Source organism: Dipteris shenzhenensis, chromosome 29 (assembly GCF_047967505.1).
Source record: "Dipteris shenzhenensis isolate YYH24624 ecotype China chromosome 29, Dip_SZ_1.0, whole genome shotgun sequence".
NCBI classification, from domain to species: Eukaryota; Viridiplantae; Streptophyta; class Polypodiopsida; order Gleicheniales; family Dipteridaceae; genus Dipteris; species Dipteris shenzhenensis.
Genome location: NC_141624.1, coordinates 10,414,470 through 10,429,535, shown reverse-complemented (window position 1 = coordinate 10,429,535; position 15,066 = coordinate 10,414,470). Strand labels below are relative to the sequence as shown.

Below are 15,066 nucleotides of genomic sequence, written 5' to 3'. Positions count from 1 at the left end.
CACTGGTCAGGTAAGCTCTTTGACTTCAACGAGATAGGAGCTTACCTGACCAATGCGACTAGGCATTGATGTGGCATTCTTGTGTTGAGTTGGATTGGTTAGGTAAGCTCTGAGAGGGCTGTGTAGGATTTGACAATCATTTTGGTCGGTATTGGGAGCAGGGCCAGATAGGGAGCTCCACACAAATAGAACAAGACTCAGGGATTATACCAGCCGTTCAAGTGGTAGGTAGTCAGTTCTACATTAAAAAAATGGGAAGATCTGCATTCCTAATGACATAGAGGTTAGGAAAAAGATCCTATATGAATGTTATGACTCTCCAACCTCAGATCATCTGGGAATTCAGCCAACCTATGACTTAGTAAAATAGACGTTTAACTGGCGTAGGATGAAGGGACGAGATTACTGACCATGTTGCGGCTTGCTGGTATTGCGATAATTCTTTTTATCTTAAATGGTGCATTGCCCTATCAGCTAGATTTAGATGCTCGTTTGGGAGAGACTAAAATGAAATCGTTTTCACAAGCAGTTGTAGCTTGAATGAAGAGATTTTGGACTGCTTTTTGATTGCCTTCTCCTTTCGTGCTAGCCTTTGTCATCGTTTAGTCTGCCCTTCATCTCCGGAGTGCCGACAGAAACTCAGTACGAAGACTTTGTATAAATGGATGCTCAAGTATGTGTGGGTGTGTGGAGTTGCATGTGTGAGAGCATATTTTTATACTATGGTCTACACCCACTGTTGGGCGCTGATGACATCAGTGGGGATGCCATAGTAGCTAGTCCCTGCTATGCGTGATGGAGTTTATGGTTTTCAACCTTATGAGTGACTATCATGAAATTGAAACTGCACTATGTTGTGTTTTTAGAGGATGAGTTTGGGAATGTTCCTGGATCCATCTAGGTATATGTGGTAAAACACTAGCAGTGTCAAGTAAATAAGGCTGAACGCCTTTACGTTGGGCATCCTCTAGACATCCATGGAAGCAAATGGGAGAGTATTTCCATGGACTTCATTGTGGGAGTACCACAAATCCAGGGAGGGCTTGATGCTATTTGGATAGTGGTGGATATATTGACAAAGAATGCAAGATTTTTACCTACAAAGACAACCGTGAAGGCTACTAAGTTGGATCATCATTTTATTGAGCCGGTGTTTAGTTATATGGGTTGCCTTGTCCCGTGTCTGATAAACAATAAAAGGGTGAATTGGGTCTTGGTAGATATGCTTTGATCATATGTCTCCAAGAGGCCATTTGATTGGGAGAAGTATATCCCAATAGTAGAATTTGCCTACATATTGCCAAGCATATGGTATGTAACCCAAGTCTCTTGTAATGGTTGAATTGAAGGGTATTCAGCTAGATGCGGTTAAGGTTTCTCGCTAGATATGCAATATATGTTGGTGACTGCACAAGAATCTGTTAGGTGTGCTCAGGATGGAGTACAGTTTTATGCTGATAGACGGCATTTACCATCACCTAAAAAGTTTTATGAGGAAATGCATGTATACTTGCAAATACCAAAGGATTCAAAGATGTTATGGATGGGGTTAGTAGAAAAGTTATCCCCGAGGTACCGTGGACCCTTCCTTGCACGTATAAAAGTTCACCCAATCTTTCATGTTAGTGAACCGAAAGAGGTACTGGGGGATGGAGGCAGTCTTGTTTTGCTCCAAGAGCTTGTGGAAGTTCAAGATTAGACCTATGTTCCAAATGAGCTGAAAAAGTTTTTATTTCGGGGAAAGGAAACTTAGGAGTAAGTTAACTTTGGAGTTCAAAGTTAAGTGGAAGGATAGGTCTGAGGAAGACTTAATTTGGGAGACGATTGTTAGTTTGCAAAAGAACTGTCCCAGTTAGATTGGACTCACACCCATGTGAGCACATACCTCATTCGTGGTACTCTCATTGCAACATTTGATGACAAGCCGCGTGATGCTGCCCACGAGGACACGCTACAAAGGGACCTCATAACAGATTTCAGATATTGGGGCTCTTGGTGGGATTTCCAGTTAGGCTACCACCATATTTGTACTTCTTAGATGCTTCCTTCTTGCACCTTGTCACAATTAGGAGATTCATTAGGTTGTCAAAGATGAGCTATGATAGGCATACATGGACACCCACCGCCCATGGCACCAAGGCCGTTCTACAAAGAGTATATGAGCAGTGTCGGTATGCATAGTAACATGGTTCCACCTACATTGCATGTGTATTCATCCTCCACCACCGTATTACTCCTCCTTAGGTGCTCCCTTCTTGCACCTTGACACAATTAGGAGATTCATTAGGTTATCAAAGATGAGCTATGGAAGGTATACATTCATCATACATGGTACCCACAGCCACGTGGCGCTCATCTACTCTTTGTAGAAGGTGCCCCTTAGTAGTTTCATACGCATAATAACAGGGTTCTACTCACATTGTATGTCTATTCATCCTCTATGACCGTAGTAGTACTCCTTAGACGCTACCTTCTTGCACTCTGACACAATTACGAGATTCATTAGGCTATGAAATATCAGCTATGGCTGGTATACACTCATCATACATGGGTCCACATGGTACCAAGGGGGTCTTCTACAAAGAGTAGATGAGCCACACACGCGGAGCTCAAATTGGCTACATGATAGCAATGAGTGGCGACAAATGGAGTGTATCTGTACTTCTAACACACGCCTCTAGATCCCCAATTAGGGGTGTTTTTACAAATGATATAAGTTTGACTTGGTCTCATAGGCCTCTTTGGTCTTCCACAAACATTAGTAAACTCTGTTCTCTCTCTCTCTCTCTCGCTCTCGCTCTCCACAAAGATCCAGTTCTACCATGATCACTTCCTGAGGATCTCAGAGCATGGTCTTGTCATCAGATCTCAGTATCTTGAGGACATGAGAGTTTTACATGCATTGAGGATCGCCATTGGTCAGTTACGAGTCTAATCACATCAGCTGCGGACTAAGGCAGGGAGAGCTACAGGAATACCCAGAGAGCAGAGGACTTGCACACTATGCCAGATGGGGGAGATTGAGACGGAGGAGCATTTTCTATGTGTCTGCCCAGTCTACTATGAGATTCGAGGATGATATCACTGCCTCTTTCAGGAGGGACATGGCTTTGGTCCACTCACACGATTGAAACATTTTCACGATCAGCTCTGTGTTGGGCTCTACCTGCTCGAGATGCGCTAACGGAGAGACACTGATGCGACAGGCCAGAGAGCAGCATGGACTGATGCCACAGGTCACCGTCTACAGATCACAAACTTTTGTTACAGACTTCTATGCATCTAAGTCAGTGCCAGTGTGGTTGAGGGAGAGGAGCTTGATGAGATGAGAGCATCACGGATCAGCAGTAGGAGTGTCCACCACAATGCCGCCAGACGAGGGACACACACTCCATGTACGACACAGAGAGAGACCAGAGTACCTACGATCAAGGTCAGGTCTATCTCATCCCTTCTCAGAGGCAACCGCCAAAGATGAGGCATCACCCTTGATGTAGCCCACCGGATCCAGAGATCGAGGAGACCACGTCCTCCCCCACGTTGCGAGACAGCTCGACAGACACAGATACGAGAGCTTCTCACATCTCTCATTAGAGTGCCACCAAGTTACCTGGATATATGGAACCTGAGCATGTACTAGGAGTGCTAGCCCTGAGCCCCTGACACTCTTCTGTTACTTTGCTACTTTAGTATTTTGTTCACTAGTTTAGCATGTTAGCACTTTATCTTTAGCTTTCAGTTTTCAGCAAGGGTCTTAGTGAACCCTTTGCTTCAGCCCTCAGTGGATTGTATGAGGTACCTTTTGGATTCGCACTTTGTCTCATAGGCCCACGAGGCCTCTTGTAGACGTTAATATATCTTTCTTTCTTTCTCTCTCCCTCTCTCTCCCCCCCTCCCTTGGTGGCTTGTATGGATAAAGGATGCCGTAATGAAACTTCATAATGGTCGAGCGAAGGATCATGAAGGACTATGCACTGAGTTCATTGCATATGGGATTAACCTCCTAGCCCCGATCTTAGCAAAGCTATTCAATGAAGCTATTTACTTGGGGTTTCCACGCACCTGGACCGTTAACACTATCTCACCCATTCACAAGGCGGGGGATCCCATGAGCCCGGAGAACTACAGGACCATTATGATTGGACGTGTCATGTCCAAGATTTATGCATCAGTACTTGATTCTGAGGTCAGCATATTTGCGGAGTGTCAAGGACTTAGAGTAGCAGGAAGGCCGGTTTCAGGCGGGATCATGGGATCATGAACCACATTCTCACGCTTAGATGTATCATCGAGGAGGCAAGGGCACAGAAGCAGAGGATTTATTGTTGCTTTGTGGATTTCCGCAAGGCATTTGACATGGTTCTGAGAGCCTGCCTCATATGACGCCTACAGGATTTGGGTTACGACTAGGAGATCATTTGGGCTGTCACGGCACTTTATGAGAGAGTTTCAAGCAGAGTCCAGACAGGATCTGGATGGACAGATGAGATCATGAGCACTATCGGGGTCAAACAAGGGTGTCCATTATCACCTACCTTGTTTGGCCTCTACATTGACGAGCTCGAGACAGTGATGCAGACATAGGGGGGGTAGGTTACTCTCTCGCGGGCACGCTGATCTAGGTACTGCTTTACACAGATGATGTGGCTCTCTTGTCTTCCTCAGTAGAGGGGCTCCAGAGACACCTTGACGCACTACAGTCCTTTTGTGAGTCTCATGATTTGAAGGTCAACCTGGGTAAAACCAAGGTTATGATCTTCAATACGTCTCGAACCGTCATGCCAGGAGGAGTTTGCATTTGATGGGTCCCCTGTTGAGGTAGTTTCATCATACACTTATCTTGGGGTCGTATTTTTCAGACCCATCCTCACTATGAGACTTGCGATGCATGCACGTCTGAGTAGAGGATATGCTTCATTGGCTAGACTAGAGAGGCAGTGCTTCCGCTCTCACTTTCAGGATCCACGGACCAAAGGGTTGCTTTTTGACTCCTTGGTCCGCCTAGCAGGGATGTATGGTAGGCCATGCTGGGGGCTAGACTTGTCGGATACAGAGTGGGCCAAGGTGGAGCGGCTACAGATTCTCATGTTATCACGGATGATCCGTGGTAAGCCATCTGTTTCTCACCAGATCATTCGGGCGGAGTTTGGGTCACCCCCATTACAGCTAGATGTTGCATTTGAGGTTATCACGTACCTGTACCGAGTCAGGGAGTATGGGGATTACACCTCTGGGTGTAGCAGGATACCATGGCTAGCACTGTCCTCTTCTATGGCACTTGCAGCAGGGGGAGACTAGAGGTGCTGGTATGCACGCACAGAGAGATGGTTTGAGGGGCTAGGGCTCCACATGGACAGACTACTTCCATTCCAGTACAACATGGATGCTCCGTTCTCTCCCCTCCTATCACACGAGGTCAACCAGGTTATCCGTGAGGATCTACTACAGCTACACACATTCCGGACTTGGTTGGGCTCGAGTGATCTTCCAGTGAAGCTAGGCTTCTACTGAGATCACTTCTTTCATATCACAACGGAGGGTTTCATTGATCCACCAGGATACAGGCAGATTCGCCTACCCCACTTACTGAGGATCTCTCTCAGGCAGTTCCGAGTCTCTTCACACAGACTTCGTATCGAGAGTGGCAGAGCAGAGCGGTTACCCAGGGAGAGGTGCATATGCACATTGTGTGACATGCAGGAGGTTGAGACAGGTGTCCTGTTTACTATGAGATCCGAGGGTGTTTCTACTGCCTCTTCAGAGATAGTTATGGGGTTTTGGCTCGTCTCCTCTCCTACCCAGACCGGTGGTGTTTGGCTGGTTTTATTCATGAGGTGCTTAGACACCGCGAGAGGATACTCCGAGCACGGAGACAGGAGTAGACTTCTTCCTCGACTGATGCCTCTCAAAGAGCTATCACGGAGTTCTTTCAGCCAGATCACATAGACTCCCATGAGACGAGACCTCGACATAACCGTGACCCGGAACCTGTGACTCTACAGCTCAGACAGAGGGTTGACACACAGATCATACTTAGGAACATCCCCTCCTTGTTTAGGGTCGGAGCCCGATTGATGGGGGTCACAGTGGCCCTGGTTAGACGTAGAGCTATGACCAGGAGACGTACTAGGACTGCACCCTTGAGGGGCCGACAGTGCTCTATTGCTGACCTCATGCCTCCACTGCCTCATCCATCCTGATGTCGTGCTGCTGATGATGAGGATGATGACGATTATGATGATGATGATGATGACGATGATGCTGAGATTGATATATAGTTGACTATCGACATGACTATGCTGTAGGACTTAGTACTGCCATTTTGCATTTTTTGCATTCTGCATTGGTGTGGATGCTCGTTTAGTAACTCCACTACCACAGCTCATTGTATCAGGTTTTTCTGTCTCATAGACCCATCGGTCTTCCGAAGACTTTAATAAACTTTCTTTCTTTCTTTCTTTCTCATAGGCCCGTGAGGCCTCCCGAAGATGTTAATACAACTTTCTTTTTTTCTTTCAAAAAAAAAAAGCCCATGGTGGCTTGTATGAGTTATTCTACTGATTGTACTTTGTTTCATAGGCCCGTGAGGCCTTCCGAAGAGGTTAATACAACTCTCTCTCTCTCTCTCTCTCTCTAAGAGAATGGAATGCATAGGGGTGCCCGAGGAAATAAGGTTTGCTGTCTTTAGACTTTATGAGAAAGTAAAATGTCAACTAAAATGTAAGGATGGGATGTCACAAGAGTTCTATAGTAATATGGGGGTAAAACAAGGATGTCCGCTCTCACCCACTTTGTTCGGCCTATGCATTGATAGACTTGAGGAGTTGGTGAATGAAGAAGCATGTAAAGATGAGTTATACAGCCCTCATCTAGCAGGTCTCGTGATTTGGTTGCTTCTTTACGCAGATGATGTGGTTGTTTTCACTGATAGTGAAAGTAAGATGCAAAAAATGATGGATATCTTCAGCATATTTTGTGCAGAGAGTGGGATGGCTATTAATGTCAACAAAACTAAACTCATGATAGTCAAGACTATACAGCCAAGCAGCCCCCTCCAAATCTTATATAAAGGACAACCCATTGAGACAGTGCACTCATTCAAATACTTGGGTATTGAAATCCCCGCCAATAATAGATGGAACAGCTGTGTGCAACGGAGACTTGATGCAGGATGGGCAAAATACTTCCAATTTGAAAATGAGTGCAACAATAGCAATACGAGAAGGTGGCAAGTACGAAATATGATCTTTGGGGCATATGTGATACAGACAGTACTCTACGGAGTAGAGGTATGGGGTGGGAGTATATCTCCATCAACGTGGAATGAGATAGAGAAAATGCAAAAGTCTTTCATTAGGAGGCACCTGGGCATCAAGGCTACTACACCATACTCTTTGTTACTCCTAGAGACAGGATGTATACCCATAGAGCTACATGCTCTGAAGAGAGTACTCAGATACATCACAAAGGTCAAGTGCATGGATAATGAAAGGCTACCAAAGAGAGCATGGAATGAAAGTCAGAAGCTTCAAAAGACAAACAAGGGCAAGATTTTGACATCCGGATGGGCACAGGACCTAAAAAAATGGTTCAAGAAGTGGGAAGTAGAAGAGTATTTAAACTACTCTTCAGAGGAGATTGATGAAGAGGCTTTTCATTATGACCTGCTGAATGCACTACACAGGAAATGGCAAACAGCAGAAAACAAAGATAAATTTGAGTACTATCGCACATATATCAACCCCGAATATTGGTCAATTTATACAGGAAGGGAGACAACAACGCAGAAGTACATATGTACACCTATAGCAGTGCATAAACGGAGGGCTTTAGCCTCACTTCGCACCCGATCACACCAGCTGCAAATAGAAACAGGGGGATGGAAAAAGATGCCAAGGGAGAGTAGAATATGCCAACTATGTGATCAAGGTATGGTTGAAACAGAAGAACACATGGTAATGATATGCCCTCACTATGCACACATTAGGGAAGAGTTCAATCACCTCCTTGATCAAGGTATGGTTGAAACAGAAGAACACATGGTAATGATATGCCCTCACTATGCACACATTAGGGAAGAGTTCAATCACCTCCTTGAGGGACATAACAAACTGGCTGATTTGCTGCATAAAGGGTCACCTTCAGCTTTAGGAACATTTGTGTATAAGCTCTTCAAGCATAGGAATCCACCTGAATCCTAGAAGGTGGTTTCTCTTTCCACCCTCCCATCTTCGGGAGGAGCTTTCATGTACTTGTGATATTGTATTGCTCAGGTCCGATAGGCCGGTTTTGGTCTTCAGAGGACGATAATATATTCTTCTTCTTCTCTCTCTCTCTCTCTTTTCACTTCTGCATATATGACACACCCTCCTTCGCTTGCACATATGGTGCCCACACCAAGCTACAAAACCATTGTGAGCTTCGTAGAGAAACATTGTTAGCATTGCTAATGCAAAAGCAAATCCTTCATGTTTTTTTTGAGATGTATTTAGTTCGAATGATCCCAAACCAAAATACATTTCGTAGCTGGCAGGATACTTAGAAACTTTAGTGAAGTTCTGGATAATTTAGGTCTGAATGTGTTGATCTCTGCAGGTTCCAGAAGTGGACACAGCCATTAGATCGTTGACAGTGATGTGGGATGGAAGTTTGGTAGTTGCAGCAAACAATAACGGCACGTGCTATGTTTGGCGTTTGCTTCGTGGGAATCAGGTGCATGTACTTTCCTAAATTTCTCTTCCACATTGATGTACTCCTTTGAATCGACCAAAAGCTTGGTGGTCCTCACAAGTTTTCCCAAGAGGTGTCATGTATCTTCTGTTATTCATAACAGAGAATCAGGTGGAGCCTTTTCAAGAACCAGGATCTTGACTGGATTCTAGAAGGTCTTTTGGCACATGCTTTCTGAACATACGTATTTGTTTTAGTGCAGACAATGACCAATTTTGAGCCTTTGCACAAGCTGCAAGCTCACAAAGCCTACATCCTGAAGTGCCTTCTGTCTCCAGAGTTTTGTGAGAATCGGTAAGGTTTCTCATCTTGCTACCTTTAGCCATCTGATTATGTTATCGACCGCAAAGTAGTTCTATATTTAATGGAGTTTTACAATTTCGGCAGTATTGTGGGGGCTTTCATGCTTACTTTCTGATGCAGTTATCTAGCTACGACTTCCTCGGACCAAAGTGTCAAAATATGGAATGTTGATGGATTTACATTAGAACGGACTCTTTCAGGTATATTCTATTATACATTTTCTCTGATTGATCACACATAGCATGTATTGAACAACTTGTGATGATGCAGGTCATCAACGTTGGGTATGGGATTGTGTTTTCTCTGTAGACGGTGCCTACCTTGTCACTGGTATGTTCAGTGAGCGGTGAATAATGAATTAACACTTGTAACCCTGCTGCAATCTTCAAAAGCTCTGCTTTGTATGACTACTTTCTTGCTGAAATTGTCCAGTCTTCTTTACAGCCTCATCTGACAGGACTGCAAAACTCTGGGATGTATCAACTGGTGATGCAATAAGGACTTATCAAGGGCATCACAAGGCAGCTGTTTGCTGTGCGCTGCATGATGGCACTGAGCCCCATTCTGCATAATATGTGCTATGACATATCCTTGTCCAAGCAGATGTTAATTGAAAGCAGTTTGCCTTTGGCTACAGCAAGAATGGTATGATTTGGATTGCTGTCAAGAGCAAGCCAAGAACAGGAAAGGTCATTGCCCATTGTAGCAATCAGTAGCCCCTTCAAAGTCTAATATAATTGGTCTATCTGTTCTCTGTGCTGGCTGGCTTGGGATCCCTGCGGAGGTTTATGTATGTAGAATTCAGATGTCTGCACATTTTTAGTTTTTTAAATGTAACACTTGCACGAGCTTACGTGTTTAACCTTCAGATTGAATAAGAAGGTTGCAATATAAGATGAGTTTTTTGAGAGCAATACAGGGTCTTGTTAAAACCAAGGGTCCAACCAACAGAGAATATCCAAATCCCAGTAAAGCAGGTGCTGCTACCCGATGGTCTCAAATCTGACAATGTAAACATACTTTGCTTGTTAATACAAAGCTACGAGGGTTGTCTTCTCTTCAACTCAGAGATGAATGGGGCTTTTTGTTCCGAAACATTTTTTTTCTACTCTGTAACTGCATGAAGGCTATTTTGTGTATCATCACCACTAAAACTTGTTTCCCGCAGAAATATTGATTGTTTTCTAAATAGGTCGACTTGAAGGGGACAAATCTGTTTCATATGGTGTTGGTGGACTCAATTCCACTTCGCAAAGGAAGTATTGCTTGCCTCAGTCTGGTAGTGCAGCTCTTAATTTGCAGTGATAGGACTGCCAGAATCTTGCCAATTACATCCCCCAGGAGGAGAAATCTTGTGGCATTGCTGTGGTGCTCGGCAATTACAGCCCCTAGGAGGAGAAAGCTTGCCGTCGGGGAGGCGTCAAGGAGGTCCTCACTAGTGATCCTCTCCTCATCAATGAGAAGGATGTCCATGAGATAAGGCCAGCTCACCATTGACACGTCCTCCCAGGCTCCAGCAATCTCGCACCTGCAAACAAACACAAAGAAGAAACCATAGAAACAACAAAGATGGGTGTAGGCTAGCTCACCACTCAACCATGACGTCCGTGAGGATGAGACTTGAGAACTAGGATGGAGCCACGAGCTGAGCCGTTGGCACATCTCCCAACCAGGTCCCAACCAGCCTGGCATCCCATACCACTAGGTGCGCCCGAAGACCTTGGATCCTCTGCTAGGTCTTGGGTTACACTTAGGAAGCAGGTGTGGGTCTGCAACACGATCCAAGACCCAGACTAGCAAGGAAGAGCTAAGCTTGCTTTGACGTGCGTGACTGAAAACTGAACCCCTAAAAATAACAAAAACCCTAATTCGAACCCTAATCCATTTGCGCCCTTGCAACTCAACCCGAGAATTCCTTGCCTAGCCCCAAGCCTTCCCAAGCTTCCTGAGCTAGTCCTGTGCCCTAAAGCACATGTAATGTGGCCAATATCCTACGAGAACCCAACTGGATCCTTTGGGTTGATGGTAGCTCCACAAGCAATTTGCTATCATCTCTAGGTCGCGTGCATAGCAATATTGCAGCTCTCGTCTTTATGCATTTGCACTAGCCAATGGCCAATGGTAGGCCTTCGTGGGCCAACATGAGAAAAAATAGATCTCCTCGATTGGAAGTTGGTCCATGGTTGATCTATTGCTCCACCTAGTGGCGCTCCATGGTTTTGGGCGTCCAACTGCAGTCGCCCGTTGATTCGAGTAGTATATGAAAAGAATTCCACATTTTCTATCTTGTAAAATTACTTCCCAGGGTTCCACTAAATCTCTCAAAGCGGATGGCCCTTCCTAAGCCACGAGCACCATTGGAAGAACTCATCTTTGTGGGGTCGGGGTCAGTGGTTCAACTTATTCCCCTCCCCTCGTGAAAAGAGGAGTTATATTATATTATTAAAACGTTTGATTTTTACAAAAGTATTACTCTGTCCCATTGCATCCAAAAAAGGGAGATTTGAGACAGCCAACTGAGACAAAACATGATTGACCGTCTGAGCAAAAACATGAGATCACTAGATTTGTTCCTCTTTAGGATACACCAAGTGTAGGTGGAACACAACATTGACAATGATAGGGCTTGAAGGTGCATCCGATGGACTTGGTAAAATCTTGCCTCCGGCAATACCATGGTAATTGATCTGTTCCGTTGCTTCCATCTGCAACCTCTTGTGGTGACCAGGGCATTTATATCTGACGGGGGTTGAACCATGTGTGGCCAAAGGTTTGGAGCTATGGAAGGGTGTGTGGAAAGCCCAGGAAATCTTAAGGCCTCAATTGATTTGGAAAGGTTCTTCCAAGAAGACGAGCACTTTTTGTAGCAAAGATTCTATTTGGTTTTCTTTAATTTGGAGGAATACTGCTCTTAAGGAAGCATCTATTAAAGGGGCTCTAAGATTAAACAAAAAAAGGGATTAGATTTTGGCAAGACTTATGGGATAGAACTAGTGCTACCAAAAAAGATGATCAAGTGTTCAAAAGAGACTACAAACTCAACAGGTTTGACCCTTGCTACTTATCCAAGAGAGAAGGTGGCTGTAAGATAGGGAAGCCTTGGTGTGGATGGGGAGTAGACTCCCTTTGACGCACAAAGAGTTTAGGTGGGCAAGTATGAACAAGCTCTTACCTGTTCCACTGAGCGTTGACTGCCAAGAGGAGTTATCACTATTAGTAGAAGATGGCATCGAAGTGATTCCATGGCACAGTGGGCTACGAGACTTCATATAATTTGGACCAAGACTATCCTTGAGAAACATGGGTGCTTACTTTGGCTGATAGTGCACAAGGCAGTTTCGGCTTCTAATAGAGCTGGGATGATTGGCCGGGGGGAAGGCAGATATAAGAGATGCCATAGAGGTTTGGAAGATATCCCACATCTATTCCTGGACTGTTCCCACTCTTATCTGGAGTCTCATTAGCAGCCAAGTTGTTGCCATCCTACTTAACTAATGCTTATATCCTATTGGGTGATATGCCGTCTAGAAAGCAGAAGAGTTGGATGGAAATCCATAGCCATGCTTTGTGGAATATCTGGTTGCAAAGATGTGCTAATGTTTTTCGAGATGAGTATGTTGATGTAGGATATGCCATTCTGATACGATGGCGTCGTTCAAGTGTACAAGTCAATTAGGTTGCACAAACATGGAACCTGCTCACGGATGTTTGAGACAATATCAAAAGCTGATAGAACGGACGTGTTGTAAGCCCAAGGTGTTTTTGAGAAGCTAGTGCAACGCAAAGGCAAAGACAATGTTGGTCAGAAGGGCCAAGGTCACTGAAAAGATCCATGTGCTTCTAGACTATGGCCATCACATCTATCTCATGATAAAAAATCTCATGTAACTCTCTCTGCTTGAATAACGAGTAGAAGCCACAAAGTTGTGGTATGCCTCACGGGGGGTAGCCATTGGAGGTTTGTGGAAGCTAGTATGAGTTGGCATTGAAGAGGTTTTGTCTAGGAAATAAACACAATAAAGGAAATCTTTAGCCCTAAGGCCTTTATATAGTTGACTTTGGACTCTTTAAAACAATCTTAAAAGGCAAAGGTGACGTTTTATATAATATGGGTAATAAAATATTGGGCGATAAAATATATTAGCTTATTCCTAGTGCATTTAGGAACTAATTTTGAAATTTATCACCATGATTAGATACTATAAAGCATGAGAATATTTTTCCATGACCTTTTTCCAAAGAAATCACCCTTTAAAAGATTCAAAAAACTAATATAAACTCATTGCACAGAATCCAAAAATCATGAACTTCGACTTCACAAAAGACATCACATTTCAAAAACTCTTAAATTTATTCAATACCAATATGAATGGCCAAGGTTCAAAGAGGATTCTATTTATCGAGCATTGATGTTACTTCAAGTCACCTTACTACTATCTTTCCATTCAGTGTAAAGAAAAAGTCATTGTCATCAAAGGTGATAGCAATATATTCTCGAATGTGCTTCAAGCTCCAATGATCTATAACCTCAAGACAATAGATTTCACCATCTGGCATTTGTATCTCTACCTCTATGGTGTCCACTACATCACAATCCGTAGGTATCCATGTGCCATGATTATTTTTCCAACGTCTATAAGCATGTCTCATGTAACAAATACTATGTAGTACTTGATACCTTATTACTAAACTTTCCTTACTAACTACATTGTCTCCCTTCTGAAAACCTTCCCTAACATTCCATGTTGGGAATAGGAAATTATCAGAAATTCCTATGTCTCATGTAACAAATACTATGTAGTACTTGATACCTTATTACTAAACTTTCCTTACTAACTACATGGTCTCCCTTCTGAAAACCTTCCCTAACATTCATGTTGGGAATAGGAAATTATCAGAAATTCCTCGGCCAAGTCTTTGCATACCACATGGTCTTTGTTATGTGAATGAAGATAATCTATGTCAAAACGAGCAGATGCCACAAAAAGGAAGTGGGATATGCATGTGCTAGAGGTCCTCTAGGCTTATAGAACCACTCATAAGCTTTCTCTTAGTTTTATGCCTTTTCAACTAGTTTATGGGATGAAGGTCATTTTGCCAATAGACTTGGAAATTACAAGCCTTCGCACATCGTTTGCATGATCAAATGATGAAAAAGAAACTTTTCCCAAAGCCTAGTGCAACTGGAGACCTTGGATGATACGTGTGGCTTCAAGCACTTCAAAACTTGGAAGCTTCACAACAACAGCGCAAGGTAAGGCATGACACTCTCATAAAGAAGAAGAAGAAGAAGCTAGAAATAGAGGAAGGAAGCATGATCATCATGTTTTATGGTCGTATAGAGAAGTGACTAGATGAGAAGAAACTGTGACACTCTCACAAAGAAGAAGAAGAAGATAGAAATCAAGGAAGGAAGCTTGGTCATGAGGTTTTATGGTTGTATAGAGAAGCGACTAGATAAGAAACTTCTACGATGTTGGGAAGGCCCTTTTAGGGTAAAGGAAAGTTTGAAAATAACACCTATGTATTGGAAGATGGAGATGGCCAAGAGATTCCTAGATTTGCCCAATAAGTACCAAGTGATGATCTTTTATCATCGAACACCAGGCCAATAGAACCCCAAGGAAAGCTTGGGGATCTGCTGGGGAGGGATAAATGTGACACAAAATTTTGATATCTTTTATTTGGTATTGGCATCACTTTTATGTATGTTTGATAAGATTTTCAGGATCAAGCAATAGCCTTCTATGTAGCCATCACTTTGTTTTCATTGTCAAAGATAATGTAAGAGATTGAGAGGATGAATGATAAATACTTTGGTATGGGTTTAGAGTTACTTGTGAGAAAGATATTATGGGATTTTAGAAAATAAGAAGAGTGAGTCATATAAAAAACTCAGCCTAATGTTTATGTGTGCTCAATAGTTTAGGAGAGATCACATGCCAAGTGTGTGGAGGTCATGTGGAGGAGTGTGGACTCAAGAAGGAATCCTTCTTGAATCCCTATGCAGAGTAGGGAGGATGTGGACATCTC

The 15,066-nt window shown here is 43.6% G+C and overlaps 1 protein-coding gene across 2 annotated transcripts in view; it reads left to right on the top strand.

The window, feature by feature from the left end:
• Positions 1-10,111, top strand: part of LST8-1 (Transducin/WD40 repeat-like superfamily protein) — a 37,916-nt gene extending 27,805 nt beyond the window's left edge. The window contains exons 6-11 of one of the 2 annotated variants that reach the window (XR_015543866.1): positions 8,596-8,712; positions 8,933-9,024; positions 9,154-9,233; positions 9,304-9,363; positions 9,478-9,971; positions 10,003-10,111. Coding sequence is in view for 1 of the 2 variants with exons in the window: in XM_087400577.1 (XP_087256703.1) it covers positions 8,596-8,712; positions 8,933-9,024; positions 9,154-9,233; positions 9,304-9,363; positions 9,478-9,605 (477 nt within the window). In the remaining variant the exon portion in view is untranslated. Of the gene's footprint in view, positions 1-8,595; positions 8,713-8,932; positions 9,025-9,153; positions 9,234-9,303; positions 9,364-9,477 lie in introns of both variants that reach the window. The other variant, XM_087400577.1, reaches the window with a different exon arrangement.
• The last annotated feature ends 4,955 nt before the right edge of the window (positions 10,112-15,066 follow it).